General features: G+C 41.8%; 1 protein-coding gene across 1 annotated transcript in view; it reads left to right on the top strand.

Annotated features, from left to right (window-relative positions):
• LHX4 (LIM homeobox 4) overlaps positions 1 to 26,353 on the top strand; it is a 61,313-nt gene extending 34,960 nt beyond the window's left edge. The window contains exons 3-6 of the mRNA XM_051998842.1: positions 11,291 to 11,493; positions 19,688 to 19,842; positions 23,000 to 23,171; positions 25,839 to 26,353. Coding sequence (XP_051854802.1) covers positions 11,291 to 11,493; positions 19,688 to 19,842; positions 23,000 to 23,171; positions 25,839 to 26,233 — 925 coding nt within the window. The 3' untranslated portion in view covers positions 26,234 to 26,353. The remainder of the gene's footprint in view (positions 1 to 11,290; positions 11,494 to 19,687; positions 19,843 to 22,999; positions 23,172 to 25,838) is intronic.
• Positions 26,354 to 27,839: the final 1,486 nt, after the last annotated feature.

Genomic DNA, 27,839 nt, shown 5'->3' with positions numbered 1-27,839 from the left:
GACAGAGGCTGCCTCCAAAACTACCTAAGTGACCTAGAGGCAGCTAGGTGATGGACTGGATACAGTATTGAATTTGGAGTCAGGAAGACCTCAAGTTAAAAACATGGGCAAATCCCTTAACCTTTCTGGCTTCTAAGTCATATTTAATAACTTCTAAAACTTCTTCCAGCTTTAAATCTGTGATCCTATTATTTATTTGACTTAACCTCCCTGTACCTCAGTTTCCTCATCTATAAAATGCGAGAGTTTGACTCCTGGTACCTTCAAAGTTGTCTAGTAGTCCAATCTTCTTATTTGTAATGCTTTGAAAAATGATAGCACATGTATTGTGAGATTTGTTATCAATTCAGTCTATAGAAACTATGTTTATTTATTTTTTTTAACCTATTTGCATATGGACTGGAAATCCTTTGGAAAAACTCCTGGTAATCCTAGGCTCCAAAGTTGGAAACTACTGATTGAAATAACTTTAGAATCTACAAGGCTATGTGAATGTATGTCTGTGCCCCTCATTTCCTAGCTAGAAAATGAATATAAGAAAGGCAAGAATAAGAAACTCAGCTTATAATAATGCAAGACTTGTAATATTCAACACAGGTATGGAATGCAAATACGTTTTCATTTATTAAAGCTTATAAAAAAGTCAGAAGCTATTACTTGTGTAATTCCACATGGAATAGAAAGTTAAACATGAGAAAGTTAAATACAATTAGTGCATTTGTAAATCATTCTTTCTTTAAGTACCACAAAGTATTGATGTTATGACTGAGCTTAGCTAAAGTCTTTTGGGACCACTAGCTCTATATAAAGATTTTATTGTTGTTTATGTAATGCTAACCTCACTGGCATTTATGACTTTGGACCTATGTGATTTAAAAGTGGTTAATGGGGCAGCTAGGCAGTGCAGTAGATAAGAGTGCTGGGCCTAGAGTCAGAAAGATCTGAATTCAAATTTGACTTCAGACACTTACTAGCTGTGTGATCCTGGGTAAATCACTTAACTTCTGTTTGCCTTGACTGTCAAATGAGGATAATAATAGAATCCACTTCTCATGGTTGTTGTGAAGATAAAATGAGATATTTGTAAAACATTTAGCTCCATGCCTGCCACACAGTAGGCACTTTATCAATAATATTATTTTCTTTCTTCCTTTCCAATGGTCACTATTTCCCTTTGGGCCACTAGTTGCCATTTTTGTTTGTTTGTTTGTTTAGATATAATTGTTTCCTCACTGGTTTCCCACATCCAAGCTATTTTTCTCTAATTTATTGCACATAACCTACAAGATTAATCTTTACCCCAACCTAACTCTGACAATGTTTTGCTACTGCTCAAAAAAATTTAGGGGCTCCTCATACCATTCTAAATAAAGCCTAGCCTTCTTGATCTGGCATTCAAGGCCCTCCATGGTTGAATCATAACTTTTAATCTTCAGGCTTATCTCACATTCCTCCTGCTTCAGGCACTACATGTTCTGGTCAAACTGAAATATTACTGATTCTCTCAAGAATGCTGCAATTTACTGCCTCTGTGACTTTGTTCATACCCTTCTCCCATGCTCCCATTTCCACTTGTCAAAATCCAGCTGATGGTTCAAGGTCCAGGTCAGATACTACCATCTCCATGAAGCTTTTCCTGATTCCTACCTCACCTCCACTACTTGAAGCCCAAAGTGATCATTCTTCTGCAGTCAGAGTATTTTGTACTTCTCTTGGGTACTTATTCCATTCTGACTGATACCCTAGTAATTTGTGTATAAGTCTTATCTCCCCTGCTAGATTAAAGGAAGGAGTCATGTCATTTATTCTGCTTTCTCAGTAGCACCTATTTCAGTGGCAGCTGCTTAATAAATCTTTGTTAAAGAAACCAGGAATGAAGGTAAGAAAAAGGAAGAGATAAAGGGAAGGAAAGAAAAGGGAAAGGAAAAGAAGAGGGAAGAAAGGGGAAAAAGGAAAGATTAAATGAGAAAGGGGAAGAGAGGCTAAGAAAGGAAGGTAGGTTGGTTTCCATCTACATGCAAGAGAAAATATCACCTGGCATCACCCTATCCACTTATAGAACCAGCAGCTCATTAGAATCATTTTTAAAAATCACTTTTAGTTCCTCAGCCATTTTCAGAATCAGCAGCTCATTATACTTTCCATGGCTATCAGTAGAAAATTACATACATAGTTAGATCACTGGGTGGTCAAATCATAGCAACTTGCATTTATATCATGCTTTACCATTGTAAGGCACTCTTACTTATTTGATGCTCACATCACCATTTGTTATAGGGCAGTATTATTATCCCCATTTTATAGATGAAGAAATTGAGGCTCAGGGAAGTTGTAATGATACTGCTGGTAAATTATCAGGGCTGGAATTTGAACCCAAGTCCTCTGCATCCAATTCCAGTGAAGATAAAGTTGGAAGAGAAGAACAAGAATGAGAAAAAGGGAAATGGATGGGGAGATCAGAGAGTACCAAAGACAAACTTGGGCTTTTTCACAGGGCTAGGAAAAATGTATGAATTTATGGTGAAGATCCTAGACAGGCTTATCTCTAAAGTCCCTGCTTGTTCTGAATCCTACAACAGTGGGCCTGGGGTACAAATGTTTGCTTTCACTCTGTGTCCTACACCAAGAAATGGCTTTTCCTTGATGGAAGAAGGCTGACTTTTGTCAGAGAATGGTTTACACTGCTCTGACGTTACTGTGGACAAACTTAACTCATTAAACCGCCTTTGAGCTGGAGATGATATATGGAGGAAGTATTGGTACATACAGTAACAGTAAATATCAGCAACTTATCTGTCAACTGTGGTGATAGATAAAAGAAATACATGGAGGGAAGTGTCAGCTGAGAAAAAATATATAGCTTGCAGTAAATCACCACCAAGCAATTAAAACATAAAATCAAGTTAAGCAGTATTTTGTTTCCAAAGCAAGGGAGAGCAATGGCAAGAGAGTGGTGATGCTGGCAAATGGGAAAACTTGAAGTCTGGAACTACCATTGGCCCAAGAGGATTCTAGGCCATTGAGTGTCTTCCATCCATGGTGAGATTCTCCTCAAAATCCTAGTATTAGTCAATAAGGGAGTTAGTTTCTACTTCTCAGCTGATAAGGGGCCCTTCGTAATTAAATCAAGACTCCTTCCTGAAGGTCTTCTCCAGCTAGTCGTCCCATTCCAATTCCCAGTAAATCAAAACTACTTAATCTATTTATTAAAACAAAGAAATAAAACCAGGCATGAGAAAGGGTTGGAAAGAATGTAACTTGGCTCCTCTGTGGACCAGATTTATCCATTCAGGTGACATTTATTAAAAGACTATCATATATAAGGCACTGTGCTATTCTATTTGCTGTGGGAATGCAAAGAATGATATAGTCCCTGTCTTCATGCTGCTTATAATCTTTTGGAAGATCTAGGATGTACACATGCACACACACACACACACACACACACACACACACACAAATACAATACACAGTATGATCCAAGAAAAGAAGTTTAAAAAATCATATTAATTCAGAGGTATCTTGTGGGGAGGAGGGGATATGGATCAGGGGAGGCTTCAGGGAAGAGATGGCATTTGAGATGGATCTTTAATTGAACAAGTGAAGCCTCTGGTAATTTCACTCAGAAGGAAGAACATGAGCCCCCAAAAAAATCATGGACACAAGAAATTATGGGACATACTCAGGAAACAAGGAATAGTACAATTTTTTTGGTTAGTTTAGAGATGAGAGAGATCATTCAGGAGATTATTGCAAGAGTTTGTGGCTAGGACACAGGATATATGAAAGAGGATAGAGGCAAATAAGACCAGAGAAGTTGTTTGGAGATGTATTTTGGAGGTCTTTCAGTGAGAAAAGACAGCCTCATATGATCAATCAATCAAGCCCTCAGCAAGCATTTATTAAGTTCCTACTCTACATTAGGCTGTGGAGGTATAAAGAAAACAATTCAATAATCCTTATCCTCAAGGACTTTACATTCTTTTGGGGGAGACAATGTGCCAGTATGTAGAATAGAACCCAAATAAATGCCAGGTAATTTTGTGTCCTAGCATCTGGAAGAGTAGGAAAGGCTTCATCTGTAGAAGATGGTACTTGTAAAGAGAGGATATAAGAAGAGAGTGCTTTCCAAAGAGGAGAGACAGGAGGTAGAATGCCCTGTGTGAAGAACAAGATCAATTTGGCTAGAGTTTGGAGACATAAAGGAGCACTCTTTCTACTTATAAAGCCAAAAGGATAGTTATAGTTAGAGAAGACCTTTAAATGCCAAAGAAGTTTATATTTGACCCTAGAGACAGTAGGGAATAATTGGAATTTACTGAGTAGAGGAATGATGTGTTTTTAAGAAAAATCCCTTTGGCAGCTTGTAACAGAAGATAGATTGAGGAAGGGGAGAGACTTGAGACAAAGAGCTCAATGGGGAGACTATTGCAAGAGTTGAGATGAAAGGTGAGGAGGCATTGAACTAAGGTTAGAGCAGCGAGAAGGGGATAGAGGTAAGAGAGGTTGTAGAGGTGGTAACAGTGAGAATTAGCAATCGATTGACATGAGGGAGAGTGAGGAATAGAATAATAGGACAGAGGTTATGAAGTTGGGAGACTGGAAGGATTGCTTTGCTCTTGACAGAAATAGGGAAAGTCAGAAGAAAGGTAGATTTTGTGGGTAGGGGAAAGAAGGATGGGTTTTGTTTTGTACATGGTAAGTTTCAGATGCTCTGGTCACTCAGTTAATAAAGATTTTAAATACCTACTATATGCCAGACATTGTGCAAAGTGCCAGAGATAACAAAGAAAAGCAAAAGGCAGGTCCCAGCAGTTGTCCAGGTCCTTCACACATGCCAGGAGTCATGGCTGTCCTTAAACAAATTGTGAGTGGAAGGTGGTGAGATAGGGTGAGGACCCATAGTTATTGTATAGCATTATGTGTGTGTGTGTCCTGTCCCCTACCTTGAAAAATTGTAAGCTCCATGAGGACAACTGTCTTAATTATTTTGGGATTTTCATTTTGTCTGGAGCAGTGTGCATTTGTAATAAATGGATGAAGGAACAAATGAAAGAATGAATAAGATGTTATTTCAAGAAGACTGTGCATGGATATCATGTAACCAAGCTCTTGGGGTTTTGTGGGGAGGCTGCAGAATTCTCTGATGTTTCCCCATAGAAGCCAAGATAAACTGCACAGACCTGGGGATTACATACTCCCCAGAGATAAAAAATATTATACGGAGAGTAGTGGTTCTCAGGGACCCAGGCTTTCAATTCTAGTGAATATCAAAGAAGGTGGAAAGTACAAGTCAGAGCTTATCCCAAGACCTCATTTCAGCCAATCATTCTGACTTCTTTCCAAACAGAGCTTTTTTTTTTTTTTTTTTTTTTGATAAAAATTTTTATTTTTAAATTTATGGCCCCCTCTTGTTTTTAGATCATAATTATTTCCTAACACACTCTACCATGGCCCCCAGGAAAGCTTCAATTGTAAAAAGGGGGAAAATTGGTTAAGAAGAGAAAGAAGAGTTACACAAAACCAACTAACCCAAACCTAACTAAGGTGGCGATCTTAATCACATCTAAGCTGTAGGTTATAGGATTATTGTAAGGAATAAATGAGATAACACAGGCAAAGTGCTTAGTAAAACTTCAGAGCTGCAGAAAATTGAGCATTACTGGTGAAATGCATGTGTGTGTAGGAATGTATAGTTCTGAGAAGTACCTTAATGGGGAGAAATGTTCCTGAAATTTGAGGGCATTTGAGGGATTTATTTAACCGTGATTGGTTCCCTCTAGGTGGAGTGCTTTGTGACTTAAGAGATAGCACCAGCACCAATAAAGCAATGGCTTCAATCTGCATTTAGATCAATCGATTAATTGATCAGCACACATTTATTAAATGCCTGCTCTGTGCTAGGCGGTGTGCTGGGCACTGGGGATATGAATACCAAAATAAAACTAGTCCCTGTCTTCAATGAGTTTACATTCTGGGGGCAGAGGGTGAGACGTGTGTGAGTGTGTGTGTGTGTGTGTGTGTGTGTACACATATATATGATACAAAACATACAAAGTAGCTAGCATTGTCCTAATCCTTAGGCTCATAGTGCTTGTGACTATAGGTACTTCTTTAACAAAGAACTCTTTTCACTGAGCAAATAATTTCATCCTTTTGGGCCTCAGTTTACCTGACCGAGTTGTTTTGAGGATTCTGGTCTTTGGTGCTAATCTCTTACTATGACTGGAAAAACAATTCAAAATGCATGTTTTCTGATGAGTGTCATTAGCTTCATCTTCTCAGTGCTCTATAATCCTTAAAGCACTATACACATGTCAGTATTATTAATTATTATTATTAATAGTATGATCGCACAAAGGCCAGCATAGCATCAATCCCCTAGCTTTGACTCAAGGGAGGAATACACTCCAAATCTGGAAGCTGAGCTCTGTGTGCAGATGCCCTCGAGATGAGCTTTTGACAGCAGCTGGGCCCTAGCTTAGAGCTGGGTGCTCTGTTACCCAGAAGAAAGGTAATATGGAAAGACTTTCACTTATCAACCAAAGGTTCACATTCCACAATCAGGAAAATTGCTTCAATCGCTAAAATTGCTGGTGGAGAAGTCCATTTATTTTTCATTTTTCTTGTGCACTTGCCACCCCTATGCATGAATCACTGTCGGGATGTGGATTAAATTTATGCCCCCCCATTATCTTTCATGTCTCCTGTGCTTAGGGGGCAGTTGGGCTTCCTGCGACTAGAATTCAGTATCTTCTTTTTTTTTCATGAGTAAGGAAGATAATTCAATAGCTCCTGTCCTTTTGTGGTCATCAGCAAAGGCAACAAAAGAGGCCATTTTTCTGCTCAGGAGAATAACTTCCTTCTTCTTCCTCTCTGTTCTTCCTTTTTTATGTTTTTGCCATTGCTGTACAATAGTGACTCAAAGGGGATTATTTTCATGTAGAAACAAGCTAAGACCAACAGCCCAAGTTTATAAATGCATAGGATCAATCTCTTGGATATTTGTGGGTATGTGTTTGTGTGTATGTATATGCAGTATGATATGTATGTATGGTATATGTGCATGTGTTTCTTTTTTTTTTTATTTAATAATAACTTTATATTGACAGAGTCCATGCCTGGGTAATTTTTTTTTACAACATTATCCCTTGCACTCGCTTCTGTTCCGATTTTTCCCCTCCCTCCCTCCACCCCCTCCCCTAGATGTCAAGCAGTCCTATATATGTTAGATATGTTTGTGCATGTGTTTCTGTGTGTGCATGTGTTGGGTGAAAGAACTGTTTGGTTTCTAGTAAATTTTTTACTATTAAAAAACACTTAAACATGCATGTGTAAAAAAAACAGGTCCAAGTTATACCTTTCTGTTCTAATCTTTCTTTCCCACCCAAACACACATTCAACCTTAGAGCTCATCCCCAATAGACCCCTACTTTTCCTCTTAGTTAGATGTGCTCGATTCAGTAACTATCTCCATAAGGACAGTCTCTATCCAAAATTATCTACTTAGCAGGAACCTAATAACTAACAGCTAGCTTTCATCAGTACTAGAGAATTCCAGTTTCTTCCATGGACACTGCTCTTCTCCTAGAGAGGTACACGATTCCTTAGCCTTTTTAACTTCCTTATTGTTATTGATCTACTTTGATTTGCCATCACATTAATTTCTAAATAGATTCCCTCCCTGCCCAGAAAGACTTCTCTGAGAACAAAGAATAGAAAAGAAAGATAACAAAGAAAAACAAATTCTGCCCTAAGCCTCCTAGGAGCTGAGCCTGAGGAGCTGTCCAATGTTCTACACCCATCACATTCCACCTCAGCTTCCACTTTTACAAGCCAGGGAGGTGATTTTTGTAGTCTCTTCCTTAAGGTCAAACTTAGTCATTATAATGGACAGAATTTGGGTTTCATTTCTTTTGTTTTGTTGCTCTTTACATATCATCGCATAGATTGCTTTCCTATTCCTCCTCACTTTTCCCTATATCCATTCATAAAAAACTCCCTATGCTTTCTGTATGCTTTGAATTCACTGTTTCTTGTTATTCAGTAATATTCTATTACATTCAAGTCTCACAATTTCTTCGGTCCTTCCCCACAATGGATATCTATCTGTTTCTAGCTTTGTTAATACAAAAGGTATTACTATAAATAAATTTGGTGTAGTACATGACCTTTTTTTTTTTCTATCCTTGACCTCCTGGCAGAGGTGTCTAGCAGTGGGATTTCTGTCAAAGATAGAGACCTTTGAGTTACTTTCTTAATGTAACTACAAAGTACTTTCCAGAATGGTTAGACCAATTCACAGTTCTACCAACAGTATATGCGTGTCTGTCTTTTCACAAGCCTTCCAATATCAACTACTCTTGTCATAATTTCCAATTTACTGCATGTTAGGTAAAATCTCAGAGCTGTTTTGGTGTGCACTTTTCTTATTTATCTCTCCTTCAGGGTTCTCTAGTACTGACTTGGGCTTTCCACAAATGGACAAAGTCTCCTATACCCCAGTTTCATTTAATCATTAATAACTGGACTAATTATTATGAAGAAATATTTACTTTGAAAGATATAATAATAGGTAAGGAGGGGAATTGCAACACAAGGTTTTTCAAGGGTCAATGCTGAAAAATTATCCTTGCATATGTTTTGAAAATAAAAATCTTCAAAAAGGAAAGATATAATAACAAATATACAGAATATTCTCTAACATGTCTTGCTCTTTTCTTTTTTATATTTTCACTTTCTGGTTAGGGGAGGAAAAGAGATGTAATTCATAGTTTAACTTAGTTTCTATAGAGCACACAATCCCAGTTCCAAGTTCCAACCCACCCTGTGCTTGGTTTCTCTGAGTAAGGCTTCCCTGTTAGACTAGCCGGCTCTGTTGTCCAGCCTGGAATCCTAGGTCCAAGTTGGCCACAGCTTGGGAGGGCAGGGGAAGGAAAGCCTCGTGTCACTGGTTCAGTTCCTGCTGTGGGTGGATGATGATCTTCACCTTCTGGATGGAGCGGATAGAGAGAGATTGTCTAGGATGAGAGAGTTAAAGGCGCAGCCTGTGACACTTGGGTGGTCAGCCAAAGGAAGCCATCCTCAGCCATGTGGGAGGGTACGCAGAAGGACTCCAACGTAGGAGATCGGAGGTTCCCACAGCAGCCTCCATAAGGCTTCCTGCACATTATGGGCTCCAAAGCCCAGTATCAGGGTACAGTGCCCATGGTTAAGAGTTTGAAGTTCTTGTTCTGAGAACTTCATTCATATCTTCTGACCTCTTCTTACCTATTGGGCGTTGGTCTTCTGTATTTCCACAGGCATCATATTAAAAAAAGGCACCAAGGAAGCACAATAGACCTGGAGTCAGGGAGACCTCAGACATTTACCAGTCTTAGATACTGTGTGACCTTGGACAAATCACTTAACCTGTTTATCTCAGTGTCTTCATCTGTTAAATGAGGATATTAATAACATCTACTTCCCAGGGTTGTTGTGAGGGTCAAGTGAGATGATATTTGTAAAGTACTATGTAAATGATAGTTATTAAAAGATAGACACAGGCAAATATGAACCCTCTTAGGAGGAAAAAAAAATCCCCAAAGTAAAAACCAGACAACCTTCTGGTAGCGTGGCAGTTTGAGATCCCCAAGCTAAAAGTAACCTTAATAATGGCTGTTTCCTAGACACTTCTGCTGAATCATGCCTGAGTTTTCTTTTGCAATTGCAGAAGAATTGATCATCCTATCTTCTCTCTCAGTGCTAGTCATAGATCTCCCCCTTCCCACTTCTTTGGGTGTCTGCTGGTAAGTAGGCTGTCTGGCCCTGGATACCAGGACCCACCCAGAAAAGTACCCTCCACACCCTACATCCTAACCATCATCTCTCCAGGTACAATATGATACAACATGTCACCAGACCCCTTTTAGCCCCTTCAGCAGGTATCATTACAGCATAAGAGTCCTATCATTTTGAGTTAATCTGGGATTCATCATGATAGCTGTGACCATAATTAATTTATTTGGTATTAATGTGGATGAAATATGTACTGTCCTTTCAGGGGAAATCATACTGCCTATAAGCATTAGTTAAAAGGACCATTAAAATCAAACCTTCCTCAGATCCATTAGGCGAAGTCTTTCATCTTGAAGAAGATAAAGTTCTGTCGTGTGAAATGTCATGAATAATTAGGTTGATTGCTGTTTTCAACTCTGCCCCTGCCTCCCCAACCCCTCCCATTCTTCCTATCTCCTCCAGGAAGCAGGGAAGGCTCACCTGATGCTGTTCAGTAATCTCTGGTGCTCACTAGGTCTATACTTGGCCAATTAGACAAGTCACTAGCCTGGCTGGTTTCTTTCTACTTTCTCGCTGAGGCTTTGCAGCAAAGTGGCCTTCCCTCTGAGCCTGAGGAGTTGGGAACATGTCCCTGGTCCAACATTCCCACCACCACCCGGGCGAGGGCAAGACGGCACTGCTGCCCACAGCTCTGCTCTGCAGATGATAGGGTCATGAAAATGTTTCTTCTTGAGGATGGGGAGTAGGGATCCCACAGGCATTGATTTCCCTCATACCCAGATCCACCCAAGTGTCTGGAAAGCACCAGAGAACCAAAGAGAGCTGGGAAGGACCTCCTTTAGACAAGGGGCTCCTTTTTATGTGCGCTAGGACCCTTTGGCAGTCTGATGAAACCTGTGGAAGCCCTCCTTAGAAGAATCATTTTAAATACATTAAAAAAAATACATAAATTACAAAGGAAACCAATTATATTGAAATAAATTATCAAGATTAAAAAACAGTTTATGATGATAAAAAAAAAACCCCAGGTTATGGAATCTAAGTTAAGAACCCCTGAACTAGTCTAACTCCTTCATTTTAAAGATGAGGGAACTGAAGTTCAGAGAGATTGTGCCTTTGGGAGGTCACATAGTAAATAGCAGAGGAGAGATTAGTTTTTATTCAAGGGACTTGGAAGTGACTTAGAAATGTCCCCAAATGCCCACATCAAGTTGGCACAGCCTATGGTATTAAATGGGTGTTCTCCTACTTTGTTTATGTCAACATGATTTGTTTTGGCTGCTCTGGCTCTGTGAGGGGTTGGCTGCAGGGTGGCCCTGGATCAGTGGCCTTGCTTCCCCTTGAGGCCAAACGAGATATTATTTGTAAAAAAGGTTGTGAGCAGTGCTGGCACATATTCGACACTGTGAAGGCTTATTCCCTTTCCTTCCCCTTCTCTCCTTAGGGAAGACCCTTCCTGAGGGAAAGGCACAGTCCTCCATCCCGTAACTTTTTTCTTTCTCTTCTCCCATAGGCGTTTTGGGACAAAATGCACAGCTTGCCAACAGGGCATCCCCCCCACCCAAGTGGTACGGAAGGCCCAAGACTTCGTTTACCACCTTCACTGCTTTGCCTGCATCATCTGTAACCGCCAGCTGGCCACGGGGGATGAGTTCTACCTCATGGAGGACGGGAGGCTGGTCTGTAAAGAAGACTATGAGACAGCCAAGCAGAATGGTAGGGCTCCCTGGTGCCCCGGGGCAGATGGTGGGGCCTGCTGGCCCCCCGGGCAGATGATGGGACCCTCTGGCCCCCCAGGCAGATGGTGGGGCCCCCTGGCCTCCCGGGAGGATGGTAGGGCCCCCTGGCCTCCTGGGTGGATGGTGGGGCCCCCTGGCCCCCCGGGCAGATGGTGGGGCCCCTTGGCCCCCTGGGTGGATAGTGGGGCCCCCCTGGCCTCCTGGGCAGATGATGGGGCCCCCTGGCCTCCCGGGAGGATGGTGGGGCCCCCTGGCCCTCTGGGCAGATGGCAGGGCCTCCTGGTCTCCAGGTGGATGGTGGGTTTCTTGGCTATCCAGGTGCTGATTCACTTGCTCATGACTTGAACACTCCATCTAGGGATACAACATTAACCATCCCTCTCTCTCCTTAATCTTCTACAACAATCCAGCAATAATCAGACAGATGAGTGAGAGGATCCCCAGCTTTTAAGTTAAACTCCTGGTCAGGCTGGTCTAATACCGGCTGGCTAGCATCTGTAGAAGACTAACACCACAGGACTCCCCCATGTCACATCTGCATCAGGTTGATTCGAACCAACAAGTCAGATTATTCGAGGAATCTCTCTTCCTTCTGTCACCACAACCTCACTGTTGTCCCAGTATCCAAGCCATGGCTTCCAGTTTCATTAGACAAGACCCCCTTGTTTTGGATGCTAGGAGACCTAACCTCCAGCTCTGCCTTCCATTCTGCGTTGTTATCCAACTTTCTGCAACAGCAGCTCGGAGGGACCTGGAGCCACCTTAGCCGGGCAAGCGCTTCTGGGGGAGGGGTTTGGCTGCCACAGTTAGGCCAAGAAAGGAAGGAGAATTCTGCAATCTCTGCAGAACACAAGTTGAGTGGCGGGGGGGGGGGGGGTGTCAGGAAATAGGGGAACATTCTACCTGTCACCGCCCCTGATATGGATTTAGGATGTGGCCAAGCTTGCACCCTTAACTTGTATGGAAAGCTCTATGATGGGGTGTGGTGTTCTCTTCTTTTTTATAATATAATGGTCCTCTCTGGGAGGAGGTTTCTTGGGGAGGTTTCCTGGAGGCAGCCTTAGTTTCAGTTAAAAGTAATAATCACCCAAATGCAGCCAGGAGTTAAAAGTTCAGATTTTCTATTGCTTCCTCCAAAATAGCCCGGTTAGTTTTCTTGGTGGCCTGTCTCTCTGCTTGGTTCCAAGCGCTGCCTCCGAATGGCTCCAGCCAGCACCAAGGTGAAAGTTGGAATGAATCTGATTCCGCCTCCGAGAGTGGGCTCCTCTCTGACTCCTGGCAATGTTCCCAACTGACTCACTGACTGAGCCTCTATCAGCTTCTTATCTATGATCTCCCCAAGGTTGACTCCTCCTCCAAGAGAGTGGGATGATGGGTTTCTGACTTGTGCATCTCCCCAGAGTGTGAACTCCAATGAGTACTTACCTGCACTAGTGAGCCTGAGAATTTGTTAAGTACCATGCTACATTAGGCAACTGCCTTCTCACTTTGTAAGGATTCTAACAGTGGGGTTTCTAAAGTGCCAAAGAGGGAACTAGATTTGGATTTGGGATTTCATTTTTTAATTTAAATTTTTTATTGTGAACTTAATAATAATTAACAAGCCCGGGTATTTCACTATATAAGGAAAAGCAAGAATGGATGAATGAGCTAAGTCAGCTGCAGACTGCACATACATGTACACACACGTGTCATTCAGTGTGGGTGAGGACGCACACACGTGCACATGTAACTCCAGTTCTGCATGTGATAACGATGATGACCACAGCTGACATGATATAGTGCTTGCTCCGGGCTGGGCACTGGGCTAAGAGCTTTACAAATAGTATCTGAGGTGGAACTTGCACTCAGCTCTCCCAAGTCCAGTGTTCTGGGCATTATGGCGCCGCCTAGCGGCACCTAGGTGCACAATACATGAATTGAACAAAGTTGTTTTTAAAGAGAAAAAAAAAGCCCTGTATGTCTCTCTATGTGTCCCTGTCTGAAGTATTGCTTTTTTTCCTGCCCATTTAAGAAATGTCCAGCTTGTGTTCCTTTCTTTTCTTTTTGAAAATCTATCATATGCTATGTGGAGAACTGTGTCGCTGAGGATTTTTTTTTCAGAACAGGTCCATGAGACAGAACTCCTCTTAGTCCCAGAGCAGGAGTTCCTTCCCCCACACCCTTCATGCCCTCCCCAAAGCTACCACAGCCTCTGGGGAAAGAGCATTTTTTGGTCAACAAGGACCTTCCTCCTTTAATCTGTTCTCACTCATGACCCCATTTGAGAGCCCCATTCCTTCCATAATGTCTTCCTGGAGGTGATTATGACATCCCAGATTAGACCCTTCTGTGGGGGATAAACTATTAAAGAATATGGGCTCCAAGGAGAAAAAGCAACAGCCTTTTGCTACTCAGATGCCCTTCACTGTAATCAGTAGGGAAGAGAGGGGGAAAAATAGAATAGAATCATCTTTTTTGTCTCAATGGGTCAGAATATATTTCCCCAAATAGGTTATATGAAGAAATTTTATATATGCATAGATATGTGTATATGCAGACATAAAGCTAGAAGTGAAGAGAAAGGGAAGAAGAAAAACATTTAAATATGGGAAATAAGGAAGGGAGAAAGTTGATTTATATGTATATTTCTTTTTTGAAAAAGCTTCTAAAAGATTGGAAGGATGGTTTTCTTGGAAAGTAGAATGGCAGATCAGCTGATGTTTCTTTCTTCCTTTTTTTTCCCCTGAGGCAACTGGGGCTAAGTGACTTGCCCAGGAGCACACAGCTAGGAAGCCTTAAGTATCTGAGGTCAGAGTTGAACTCGATTCCTCCTGACTTCAGGGCTGGTGCTCTACCCCCTGCACCACCTAGCTGCCCCTTCAGCTGATGTTTCTTTTGAAAATCCATAGGTCCCTATTAATTCTATTTGGTTCCTAGATGATCACCAACCCTACATTTACGGATGTCATTTTTCTTCCTCCTAATCTTCCTGACCTTATATTTCTTTTTCTTGACTCCCATATTCCCTGACTAGGGAGATATACACAGATATAGAAGTAGATTTATAGAGAGTTGTACATATGTAAAACAAACATGTGTCATGTAACTCTCTCCTCTATGTACACATAGTATTCTCCTTAGAGCAGAATAAGCGTTTTACAGGGGAGAAGAAACACTGACCCTAGAGTCAGAGAAAAGAGTTCAAATCCCTCTGACTCTCTGCGCAATCTTGGCCAAATGACTGTATTCTGCTTCCTCATCTGTAGAGCGAGGGGGTTAGAGGGATGGCTAGTTCTGAGCTTCCTTTCAGCCCAGAGCTATGACCAGAGCAAGTCTGTGGTGACAGTGGTGAGTAGAGCAATGCTTGGTGCAGATGTCAAGCCCACCCATGCTTCCTGCAAGCTCGGTACCTCCTGTGTGGGAGGGCCTGTGTTAGGGACTGGCAAGGACGCCTCTTTGGGGAAGGCCCTTGGGCCTGATTGGTGAGCATGAATAGGCAGTGAAGAGCCGTCTGGGGAGCAGAACAGCAAGAGAAACAGAGACGGGAATCAGAGACTAAGTAAAACTTCCACCTTCCTCCTGAGTCTCCTTAGTCCCACTCTGAAGCACTCTCAGGCCGGTTTGGATTTCTGAACCATTTCTTTTGTTCTGGCTTTCAGAAGAGAAAGATAGGTTATTAGTGGTCCTGATCGGGTTGGGCCTTAGGCAAACTGGGAAATATGGATGCTGTCCCAGGCCTAGAGCTCTCTGGCCTCCTTGCAAGGTCCCAACCTCTTCCAGGGCATCTATTACCACCCTCGTGTTTACCATACCTCTTGTTTTGGTAAAGGTCCTGATTATGGCCATTTATGCCTTAGTTTGAATGAATTAATAGATATTTCCATTTTAAATAATTTCCAATTAAGGAAGGAAAGACTTTGGCTTTTCTAAAAGTGACCATCTAGCAGGTAGAGATTTTTTAATATAAGGGGAGCAACTTTTTAGTGTTAGGTTGGATAATCAGTTGATGCGCAAGGGCATACTGTATGGTACATTCTTCTCTAAGGCATATACGGATGACCTTGATCATTATTGTCACTTTTGGTTTTCCTGATGTTTGCATGAAAGGCCCAGAGGGACTGGTCTATGGCAAGATGATGGGGAAGAACACAGAGATTCTAGATTTAGATGTAGGAAGGACATTGAAAGATCACCTTGCATGATTTTCTCATTTTACACATGAAAGAACCAAGGCTCTGAGAAAAAGAGACTGGTCCAAAGCACCCCAGAGGTGGTAAATGGCAGATTTAAGATTCAAATCCAGCACATTGCCAAAGAAAATAAAGGGAAAAAAAGGGCTTAGGGACATGGGGTCCTCAGCATGAGGCTTGCATGTTGTAGGCATGTAGTATTTGTTCAAATAAATTGCACTAAGATTGCCCATAGTTTGTATTCTAGAGACCATAAAAAGGGAAAAGGACCCACATGTGCAAAAATTTTTATAGCAGCTCTCTTTTTAATGGCAAGGGACTGAAAACTGAGTGGATGCCCAACAGTTGGTGAATGGCTGGATAAGTTCTGATATATGAATGTTATGGAATATTATTGTTCTGTAAGAAATGATGAACAGGCTGATTTCAAAGAGGCCTGGAGAGATTTACACGAACTGATGCTAAATGAATGAGTAGAACCAAGAGAACATTGTTTACAGAAATAAGATTATATGATGATCAATTCTGATAGACTAGGCTCTTCAACAATGAAGTGGTTTAGGCCAGTTCCAATTGTCTTGTGATGGAGAGAGCCATCTGCATCCAGAGAGGATTGAGGGGACTGAATGTGGATCACAACATAATATTTTTACCTTTTTTGTCAATGTTTGCTTGCTTTATTTCCTTTTTTCTTTTTTTCCCTTTTGGATGTGATTTGATGTGATTTTCTTGTGTAGCATGATAAATGTGGAAATATGCCTAGAAAAATTGCACATGTTTAACCTATATTGGATTACTTGCCATCTGAGGAAGGGTGGAAGAAAAGGAGGGAGAAAAATTTGGAACACAAGGTTTTGCAAGGATGAATGTTGAAAACTACCTTTGCATGTATTTTGAAAATAAAAGTTATTATCAAAATTTAAAAAAAAAGACTGCCCACAAATAAAATGTTATTCATGATTGAGCCACCAAGGCACTGGGTCTAGAATATCTAGCCAGTTGTCAGAAATTTATGGTAATTGTAGGCTTGGATCATTTTACATCCAAATTACTTCTCTTCCCCCTCAAACAAAAACCCCCAAAAAGACATAACTCAGTCAGCTTCCTCTCTCTCTCTCTCTCTCTCTCTCTCTCTCTCTCTCTCTCTCTCTCTCTCTCTCTCTCTTTCTCTCTCTCTCTCTCTCTCTCTCAGAGAACGCTTGGTCATCTTGTCTTGTAGATAGCATAAGCTAAAAGACCATAGCAAAGATAATGGCAAATGAGCAAATGTCATTATTTGCTTCAGAGGAGGGAGAGACAGAAAATCTTTGCAAAGGCTGATAAGATCCTTCCAAACTAGCCAAAGCCTGATTGGATAATGAAATATTAAAATGCTAAACATATGAATTAGTGGAGGTCTGAGAAAAAATTTTTCAGATTTGAAAAATGAAGTCTAGAAGGAAGTCCATACATACAAAAGGTGTTTTTTTATTTTGTTTTGGTTTGGGTTTTTGTTGTAGCTTCACTTAACTGTATTTTGTTTTTTTCCCAATTTCATGTAGAGATAATTTTTAACCTTCAATTTTGTAAGATTTTGAGTTCCAATTTTTTTCTTCTTATGTTCTTTCTCCCCTCCTCAAGACAGCAAGAAATCTGACAGAGGTTATATATGTACAATCATGCTAAACATATATCCATATTAGTCATGTTATGAAAGAAGAATCAGAAGAAAAGGGGAAAACAATGAGAAAGGAAAAAACCAACAAAAAGTGAAAATAGCATGTTTTGAACTGCATTTAGACTCCATAGTTCTTTCTTTGGGTGTGGATGGCATTTTCCATCATGAGTCTTTTGAAATCATCTTGGATTCTTGTATTCATGAGAAAAGTTATTTCTTTCTCTGTCTCTCAGGCTTTCTCTTTCTTTTTCAAACTGGGACTGTTATTACATAACTAGAAAGGAAAAGGCCGGATCTGAGGGGAAGCACAGAAAAGGTACCAGGAGATAATAGCATTGGTGACATACTTTGTATGTGACTTTGAGCAAGTTCTCTCTCCTCTTGGAAAGACGTGGGCTTTGGCCTCTTAGGCACCTTTGGATTTTCTTCCTCCTTCCCTTATCTATCTCCCTAGTGAAGATGCAAATGAGCAAATAGCCAGTGAGACCAAAAAGCAGTAGCAAGGAGACAGATTAATTAATAAGCTGAAAAATCAACCCCTAAATGATTGATCACTGACTGTAAATGAGATGGTCCCTGCCCTGTGAGAAACTTACATGTTGAAGACAGCAGACAGACTTAAGTGCTCCTATTCTTATAGCATGTCATTGGATTATAAGAACAGCAGTGGTTTGTCTGCCTCTGTTTGGGACAAAGTCAGATTCCCAAGGCTTATTTCTTTTTCTTTCTTCTTTTTCTTTTCCATCTTTTTTTCTCTTCCTCCCTCTCTTTCTTCTCTCTCTTTTTCTCTTTTCTCTATCCTCTCTCCCTCTTTTTCTCTCTGTCTCTGTCTTTCCCTCCTCTTGCCCTTTCTCTCTTTCTCATTGGATGAAGATAATCTGTGATAAACTGGGGACTGAATGAAGGAAGAGACAACTCTGAAGTTAAGAACAGAAAGAACCAGGATAAAAATAGAAAGAGGGAGTATAGATGAAGGAACAGAGAACTTTATTCCTAACTGGAAAGAAGATAGAAGTGAGAGAGAAAACAGAAAGGCAGAGAGGCTTGAGATATCTGGTCATCAGAAGCCCAGCTTCTTAAACTGTGGGTTGTGACCCCCCTGTGGGGTCCTATATCTGAATATGGAGGTCATGAAATGATGACTTATTATCAGAAAACACTTGATTTGAATCCCTATCTTACATACCTATACACCTGGGTCTCAGAAAAATATTTTGGGTGAAAAGAGGTCATGAATGGAAAAAGTTTAAGAAGGCCCAAAGTACCGAGGAGAAAAGACAGAAAAAGCAGGTCAGAAACACCATATATAGGAAAAATCCAGAAAGAGAGAGAGAGAGAGGGAAGGACTTGTAGAAGCCATCCAACCCAACACCCTCAATTTACAGATTTTTATTTGGAACTTAGCAAACTTCAACTAGAAGAGGCATTTGCATAGATATAGAACCAAAAAGGAGGCTCGCAGCACAACTCCTGGTTTCCATCATGTGCAACTTGCTTTTCTTTTAAAGTAAATAATAATATCAACTTGTAGCTTTCAAAACTGTCCTACTTGTCTGACCTTTCTGTTCCTTTTTTTTAAAATATGTCTCAATGACTCTCTCCCCTCATTTTCATAATTGGAGAAACTGAGGCATAGGAAGGTTATCTAAAATTAGACATGGAATAATACAAGGAATAATTGGCACAAGGTGGGACTGGAATGTTGGTCCACTGACTCCATTCTACCAGGATGCTTGCTTAAAGTCAAGAACCATGTTTCAGTTTTGTTTTCCATAATAGTTGGCATTATTTAGTACTTTAAAGCTTGCAAAGAGCTTTGTGTATATTATGATCTCATTTGATCTTCACTGCAACCTCAAAGGAGGCAGCTAGGCTGAGGGCCTCAGACACTTAATAACTGCATGACTCTGGGTAAGTCTCTTCACCCGTTTGCCTCAGTTTGCTCATCTGCAAAATGAGGATAATAAATAACACCTATCATTGAGGGTTGTTGTGGGGATCAAATGAACTAATCATTTAAAAGCAGTTAGGACAGAGCTTGACACATAGTAGGAGCCATATAAATGTCAGCTATTATCTAGACAATGCTATTGATAATTAAGAGATCTGTACAGACCATATTGTTCAGTTATGTGATCCCATTTGGGATTTCTTAGCAAAGACATTGCAGTGGTTTGCCATTCCCTCCTCCAACTCCTTTGACAGATGAGGAAACTGAGGCACCCAGGGTTAAGTGACTTGCCCAGGATCCTACAGCTAGTCTGTGTCTGAGGCCAGATCTGAACGCAGGCAGAGGAGTCACCCTTCTGTTCAGGTAAAGGATTTTTGTTTTTCAATTGCAGATGACTCAGAAGCTGGTGCTAAGCGGCCTCGGACCACCATCACAGCCAAACAGCTGGAGACACTAAAGAATGCCTACAAGAACTCTCCCAAACCGGCCCGGCACGTGAGAGAGCAGCTGTCCTCCGAGACAGGGCTGGACATGAGGGTCGTGCAGGTGAGGCAGCCGTTCCTCCTGCAGCTGTCCGGCTGGCTCAGACTCCCCTTTCAATGGCCAGGCCCCGAAGCTCTCCTTCATGGGAAGGGAACTAGGTTACTCCAGGAAAAACTGCTCCTTTCTCACTTTAGTTAAAGGCCTGATTTTTTAAGGAGCCCCAGGAATGGGAAATGAGTCTTGAGCACAAGCCTGACAAACTCCAGGAGACAGCCGGCATGGCATTTGCCTGGAGCCTGGAGCTGCAGTCTGCGCAGAGTCTTTTAGGAAACCAAAGGAAGGCTAAGGGTCCTTGAGCATTCCCTGTATACAGGACTCCCCTCTCCAGGGCCCTGAGTAGGGCTCATTCATTTTTGGTTTAAAGATTCCAGTAATGGAAATGCAGAGCCTCCTGAACAGCAGCTCATTTTCTTTTGGGACAGCTATAATTATAGCAAGCTTTTCCTTATATCAAGCTAAAAATTGGCCTTTCTTCAGTTCTGGGATCAATAAAAAAGCCTCATCCTCTTTCACAGGGCAGCCTTTCAAATGTCTGAAGATGCCAGTCATGCTTTCGTAAATCATCTATTCTGTAGAGCCAGAGTTCATCAAGTATGGTCCGAGGACCCTTGGAAGCTCCAGAGGGCCTTTCAGAGAGCCCATGAGATCAAAATTATTTTCATAACAAATTAAGATCCTAATTTCTAACATGGTAAATATCAATAGATATAACCCATATAAAAAAAGTTCTCTGAGATCCTCAGTAATTTTTGTGGAATCAAATCAACTTCCTTATTGTACTTGAGAAAGGTATTGTCAATCTGCTCTCTTACAGATTCACTCATCATTCCTACAACTTTCTAAACCAAAATATCCATCTCTATCCATTACTTCCCTATATGCATTGTCTTCCTTTCTTAGAATGTAAGCTTCTTAAAGGTAGGGACTACTTTTGTTTCTTACACTTGTATTCTCATTACTTATAATAATAATATTCCTCCCCCCAAAGCCTGAATGTTCTCTACTAGAGATGTTATATGGTTGCTATGTCAATCACCACTGAATAAGTGGATCACTTATTTAACTCCAAATTTATCTAAATGTGTTAATATCTAGTCTACACTTCCTCATCAAGTCCAAAGAGATACTGTTACAATCTACTTTTTTGCTGAAATACATTCTTATCTGTGTTAGTCTTCATCTGTCTGTCTATCAGGGACAGGGAGGGGATAGGGACTAGACCTGGAAAACTCACTAATGGAAACTCTTTCTACCAACCCAAGTTGGCATCTTTTCCATAATAGTTTTAGAGAACTGCTTAGAGAACTGAGAAGTTAAATGATTTGCTCAGTCACAAAATCAACATGTATCAGAGACAGAACTTGAACACAAGTTTCCTGGCTCCAAAGATGACCCTCCATCTTCTACTCTATGCTGCCTCTGCATTATTTGAGGAACTGTCAAATACTGAGTCAATAAGTGACATTCACACTTCTCTTACTAAATATTTAAAAATCATCCACTGATGATGCATTTTAGAGTTTTGCTAGGAATTGATTTCAAGCTCCCTGTTTTTTAATTTGAAAACTCTTCTTCTTTATAAAAAAAGAAAAAAAGAAGAAAAAAAGGGGGGGAGGACATTGTTCCATTTCCAGACTCGTGGTACCTCTTTGTCCTCCATAACGCCTCAAAGACCAGCAGTTGTTCAGCCATCACATTCTTTAAGTATCCTGGTGAGATGCCAGATATCTTGGGCTTCAGCGAGGAGAGATGCATGAACTCTCACTAGCTTTTCACTTATCATTCCACCCCTTTCTATTATTCCCAGTTTGGAAATCATTCTCCTTGGTGGGAAAAACAGAAGCAAAAAGTTGAGCTTTCCCCCTCATTCTTGGCATTTATCTTTCCATCTAGTTCACTGTGATCTTTTCTGATTTTTTCTCTTGAAGACAACATAACTCAGCCATGTGGATACCCCATTCAATGGCGAAGACCATGATTCCTGTCCATGTCTTCCCATAAATTTTCCAAAAAAGGATTTGCTCAACAAAAGAGATGCTTTTTTACAAGTCTTTTTACATCCCCTGGGTACCAGTACAGCAGGTGTCCATCTTGTTCTCACCAGCCCACCTCTCTTTGCTAGATAGGGAATCAGGAAAACCTGCATTCTAATCCAGCCTCGTGCACCTAAGCTATCCCATCCTGAGCAAGTCTGTTTCTCTCAATTTCTTCCCAAGGACAATTAGCACTTGCTTTCTAGAGTTACTACGGAGACCAAATGAGATAATATTTGCAAATCTAAAGTGACATATATATACACACACCCATCTCTCTCTCTCTATATATATATATAAATGCTAGTTGTTATTATACAACTCTTGTACACTAATCAAATTTAGTATTATTTCTTCTCCTCCACTACTGTCTGCTAAGTAACCAGCAATTTTGATTTATCTGAGCTGGTGATGCTTTCCTTATGAAAGACTTAATGTTGATTGAATTCAACTGGTTTTCTCTCATTTGCACTATTATAGCATCTCTTCTGAATTCACCCTCAGACACCTCATTTCTTCGTTCTGAGTACATCTTTGTAAAATTTGAGTTTGTTGATGAGTTTCCCATGTACATATTGTTCTTTCCCTCCCCAGGATCATTTTCACCTGTATCGCCTCCCTTGAGAGTCTCCCACCCTAGTTGAGCAGACTTCCTGGGTAGAATCTTAGGCCTTTGGGTTCTACCAATCTTTGGCCTGAAATCTTTGAAATCTATTTTCTCTAAGTTCAGGATGCTTCAGCCTCTGTCCATTGAGACATCATGACCTCTCTTTCTCTCAAAGTCTCTGTGTTTTCACTTTGTTAAATTTCTATTATGGGTCTGAATCAGGTCCACAGATGAAAATTGGTGCATATCAAGGATTTGTCCACTGTCTTATATCCTGTCCCTTCCCCCACCCATTCAACCACCTCTTTTAACAAGGAATTAAAAGAAAAAAGATGGAGAGAAAAAAAAAATCAAAACAGTGAAACTTTAAATGCAGTGTTCCATACCTGTGTGGTAGAAAGGGGGTGTCTTCCTAGGAACCAAGGTTCTTTTATAATCTCTGCTTTTTGGTATCCTAGCAGTTCCTTAGCAACAGTGGAGTTAACAAGTGATTTTTGTGTCCTCTGACCTCACCTTCTAGGTCTGGTTCCAGAACCGGAGGGCCAAAGAGAAGCGGCTGAAGAAGGACGCTGGACGCCACCGCTGGGGCCAATTCTACAAGAGTGTCAAAAGGAGCCGGGGAGGCAGTAAGCATGAGAAAGAGAGCTCTGCAGAGGACTGTGGGGTTAGTGACAGTGAGCTGAGCTTCCGAGGTGAGCAGAGTCACACGGGCAAGGCCCGTGGGGTGAGGGAGGCCTCCTGGTGCAACAGGAGGAGCCACACTGGCCTGGGTGTCAGGAGACCCGAGTTCTAGCCTTGGTGCCCTGCCCAGCAGTCACTTTGCAGATTCCCGCTTCCTTGAAGAAGCACGCCTTCACGATTTAGCTAGGCTGGGGGGGTCAGTGTGGGCTTGCATGTTCAGGAATGGTAGAAGAAGGGCAAAAGGGGAGAGGGTGGATGTGGCCACGAGGTCCTGCAGCTGAAAGGGAAACGTGGTGCTAGTGGTGGCAGGAGTGCTGGAGCCCACCCACCCTCCACTCCAGCTCTCTCAGGGACTTTAGGGAAAGTCACTTCTTTACTAGTGTGAATTAGGCTGCCAATGTATTTGAAAACAAACTCCAAGAGACTTGAGGACTTTGTTTTGTGACCCATCTTTGTGCAGTATAAGAGAGACCTCTAGACAGAGGCATCAGTGGGCCTTCTGGGGGAATCACTCAACCCTTGTCTTAGTTTTTCATTGGCCTGGTCCCAAGGTGAGGCAGCCTACCCTCTGGGATCAGCTCCACAGAGAGGAATGATCTTTCACAGGAACAAGCAGTGCCCCTCAGCTTTCCTAGATGAGGTCACTTAAGGACTAAGAGGATAACTTTCCTTACTCAAGTTTATGCTTAATTCCCAGAAAGTATTTATCCTAAGGAAAAAACCTAGGGTCAACAGGAGACCTCTCTGAGATCTTAGTAATGCTATTATTGTTTTTGCTCTCTGAATGTCTTATTTATTCTTTTATTATCATCTCTATACCGATTAGTCCCAGATCTATCTATTTAGCCCCAGGCTCCCTCCTAAGCTTTCACTATGTATCACCAAGTGCCTATAGGGCATTTTGAACTAGATGTCCTGGTGGCACCTCGAACTCAACAAGTCCAAAGCAGAACTCATTATTTTTCTGCAAAAGGCACCTCTCTTCCTAACTTCCTCATTATTATTATTTATTGTTGTTGTTGAGGGTACCACCACTTTTCCAGTCAGGCAGGTTCACAATCCTAGAGCTATTCTCAATTCTTAAGTCAAACCCCTCCCCCCACCCCCCTGCCATTCTTTTTCCAGTCAGTTGCTAGGTCTTGCTGATTCTCTATCTCTCATGTCCATCTCTGTCTCTGTGCGTGTGGCCATCATCTTAGTTCAGGCCCTTACCACTTCTCACCTGGCCATTATAACAGCAATAATTACTCAGTTTTCACAGTCTCAAATACTTTTTCCAAACTATTCCCGAAGTGATATTCCTAAAATACAGTTGATGTTCCTGCTCAATGAACTACAACGATTCCTTTTTACCTCTGGGATCACGTACAACCCTCTCTGCTTGACGCTGCACTTAGGATATACTGCTTTCCTTCACTCACTCTCTGCTCCAGCCTTCCTGGCTTCCCTCCCTCCCCCCCCCAAAACTTTCCATCTCCTGTTTTTGTGCCTGTCTACGAGCCATATCCTGTGCCAGGAATGCCCACCCTCCTTACCTCTGCCTCCCAGAAACTTTCGTTTCCTTCAAAATTCAGCTGAGAGGCCACTACATGAGGCCTTTTCTGACTACCACCCTCTTAATTATCCTGTACTTGCCATGTATATATTTTGTATTTACTTATCTGTACCTGTTATCCCTTTTGTAGAATGTACGCTCCTGAGAGCAGAGACTGTTTCATTTATGTCTTTTTATCCCTAGTGCCTGGAACTGTGCCTGGCACACAGCAGGCACTTAATAAATGCTTGTTGACTGAGATGTAACATGGTCCTGGACTGCTTTTACTATCTACACCTGAATGGTGTTTTCTCCCCTCTGTATAACCAACAAAAGCCAGGAAATCAAAACACTTCCTTATCCTGGAAGAAATGTAATCCTACATAAGTGGAGCCAGCTCTAAGGGCAGGCAAGGCAGGCCCCCAACGTGGGGTCTACCATGTGGAAGAGGGGAACACTACTAGGGCTACTTGTGAGTGTCTTGTTTTATCAAAGAGCCAGGAAATTCTGCCCTCAGTGACACTTAATTAAAATGAAAAGTCCATTTGCATGTGTGATAATAAAGGCTCCAAATGAGTGTGGAGGGTAAGACTGAGTTGAGGTCCATGCAGAACGAGGGGGCTGCTTCCCAGTTTCAGCACTTGGAATATCCTCCTGGTAATTATGTCAGGTTTGAACTCAACTCAACAAACATTTATCAAGTGCTTGCTGTGTGTAAGACAAACAGAAAACATAGGAATAATAGTCCCTGTCCTCAAGAAACTTCTATTTGGAGATCACAAAACACAAAGTTTCCCACTGTTATTTGGCTAAAATGGGCTACTGTGCCTCTGCCCACCCTTCAGGGGCCTAGGGCCTCTGAGAAGATAAGCCAGGGCCCCAGGGCTGCTGCTTTGGTTCTCTGGAGCCTCCAACAGCCTCGTGGTGTGGGGCTTGGTGAATACATGCCTTGGTAGGGACCAGGTGGGTTTGTCCAGGCTCCAGGATGAGCCTCATGTGGGTGTCCTGCTGCCAAGGGACTGGCAGTGTGGCAGCTGGAGTCCTTGTGCTTCTCTTTCTCTAGCGGGCTCTCCTATCTCATGAAGAGCTGGGAGCCACAGGGTAACTGGCGTCCGTCATTAAATCTCCGTTCTTTTATCCACAGAAGATCAGATTCTCTCAGATCTCGGCCACACCAATAGAATTTATGGCAACGTGGGGGACGTTGCAGGCGGACAGTTAATGAATGGGAGCTTCTCCATGGATGGGACAGGACAATCCTATCAGGACTTGAGGGACGGGAGTCCTTACGGAATTCCCCAGTCTCCATCTTCCGTATCATCCCTGCCATCCCACACTCCATTACTCAATGGGCTGGATTACACGATGGACAATCATTTGGGAATCGTTGCACATGGAGGGCAGGGAGTGACCCAGACACTGAGAGTCATGACTGGGGGGCCCACCTCGGATATCTCTACAGGAAGCAGTGTTGGCTACCCAGACTTCCCGACCAGTCCAGCTTCTTGGCTGGATGAAATGGATCATCCTCCTTTTTAAGTGACTCTGCTCCCTTGTTTATTCTTCTGGCCTGAGAGTCCATTCAAGTATCTAGAGACAAATATACTTTTCATGGATAACAGATGCACCACTATGAATTTCCATTATTTTCAATGGGAGTTCTCCACTGATTCCTGGAAGGTTGTATTGCGATAATCCTAGGGTATTGTTCTATGAGGTGGGAGCAGAGGATTCCTTCAGGAACAGCATGGGGAATGGATATGCTTGGCTCTGTGAAGAGAGCCTAAGGAATGCTGACTTGGTTCTTCCCCTCCTTCCCCACGCTTAGAAGCTTTGGCTGTGTCCATTACTCTGGAAGCACGTGGGAATGTGACTGCTCTGGGAACCCCACTTCAGCTGGTGTGTTTTCATTGAATGCTTCCCAAATCATTGCCTTTACTAGGAAATGAGCTTCTTGTAGCAGACTCAGTGCTCCCTAAATTAAAAATTCTTTCTGGGCCAACATCACCGAAACCTAAGTTTGGAGGTACAGTCATGTGTTCCCAAAGTCACTGGAAACAATGACTGCCATCATTTAATAGCAAAAACACTTCCATTTTTGGCGTGAAAAGATGACTTCTCCCCTCTACTTGATTATGTCAGTGTTTATTTAAACAAACAAATCATGAACATGTTCTTAGATTTGTCCTTTGGAGATGGGAAATGACTACCAGATTGACATCTGGATATTTTTTTAGCCCCTGACTGGGATAATCTTATTCACAAATATCACTCCCTTTACAAAGGCTGCAAATTAGAAAGATGAAATGCTAAACTATGGAGCCAACAATTTAGAAAGACAATCAGAGGAAATAAATGTTGGTGAAGATAGATTCTGAAAATGTAGTCAGCTCAGCCCTATTGACTAGCATAAGATTTACTTGGAGGGACAGTAATGCAAAGAGGCAAAGAGGCAGTACTATATTTAAAGTGCATTTTGAGTTGAGATTTTAGGGTACCCTTGTGGATAAACCCTATTTAAAACATGAGCCTTTTGCAACACTAAAAAGCCATGCTGGTCCTTTTACATAAATGTGATTTGTTCAATGTTTCACAATTAGATTGGCATCCTAAAAGTGATAGAATGTGAATGCTCGGTTAAATCTTGTATTTCATGGGGGGGTAAAATAGGAATCACACATGTAACTTTCACTAAAAGACCCAAAGAAACCTAGCTTGTCATTACATCCATTTCTTTTGAGGGTTCCTGACTGTTGCACTAATGCAGCATATCATTAAAATTGTATCTGGGCTCATCCTAGGTAAGGTTGTTCATCTGCCAGGTATAGAATTGAAAGCATCCCTAGGGTAACCTGGTCTTGCAACAGCACAACATAAATTAGGAGAAAAGGGGAAGATCAAATCCTGCTTTATAAGAACCCCAGCCCATGGTAGACACCATTGTGAAGAAATGGCAGCTTCTGACGTGCTTATTGATGATAAAGCTCTTTATATGTGAGCTGAAATTCTTTTAGATGGTTTCCTACCTGTCAGCTCGGGAGACAAGGGACACCACCCCACTCGCTCCCATCTTCCCATTCGGTGAGTGTTTCTGGCTGCTTCATAGCTGCTACACGTTCTAGACATAAGAAAGCAATAAGGCATA

This window comes from Antechinus flavipes, chromosome 4 (genome assembly GCF_016432865.1).
Source record: "Antechinus flavipes isolate AdamAnt ecotype Samford, QLD, Australia chromosome 4, AdamAnt_v2, whole genome shotgun sequence".
In the NCBI taxonomy this organism is placed as follows: domain Eukaryota; kingdom Metazoa; phylum Chordata; class Mammalia; order Dasyuromorphia; family Dasyuridae; genus Antechinus; species Antechinus flavipes.
This window is presented reverse-complemented; position numbering and strand designations above follow the sequence as displayed.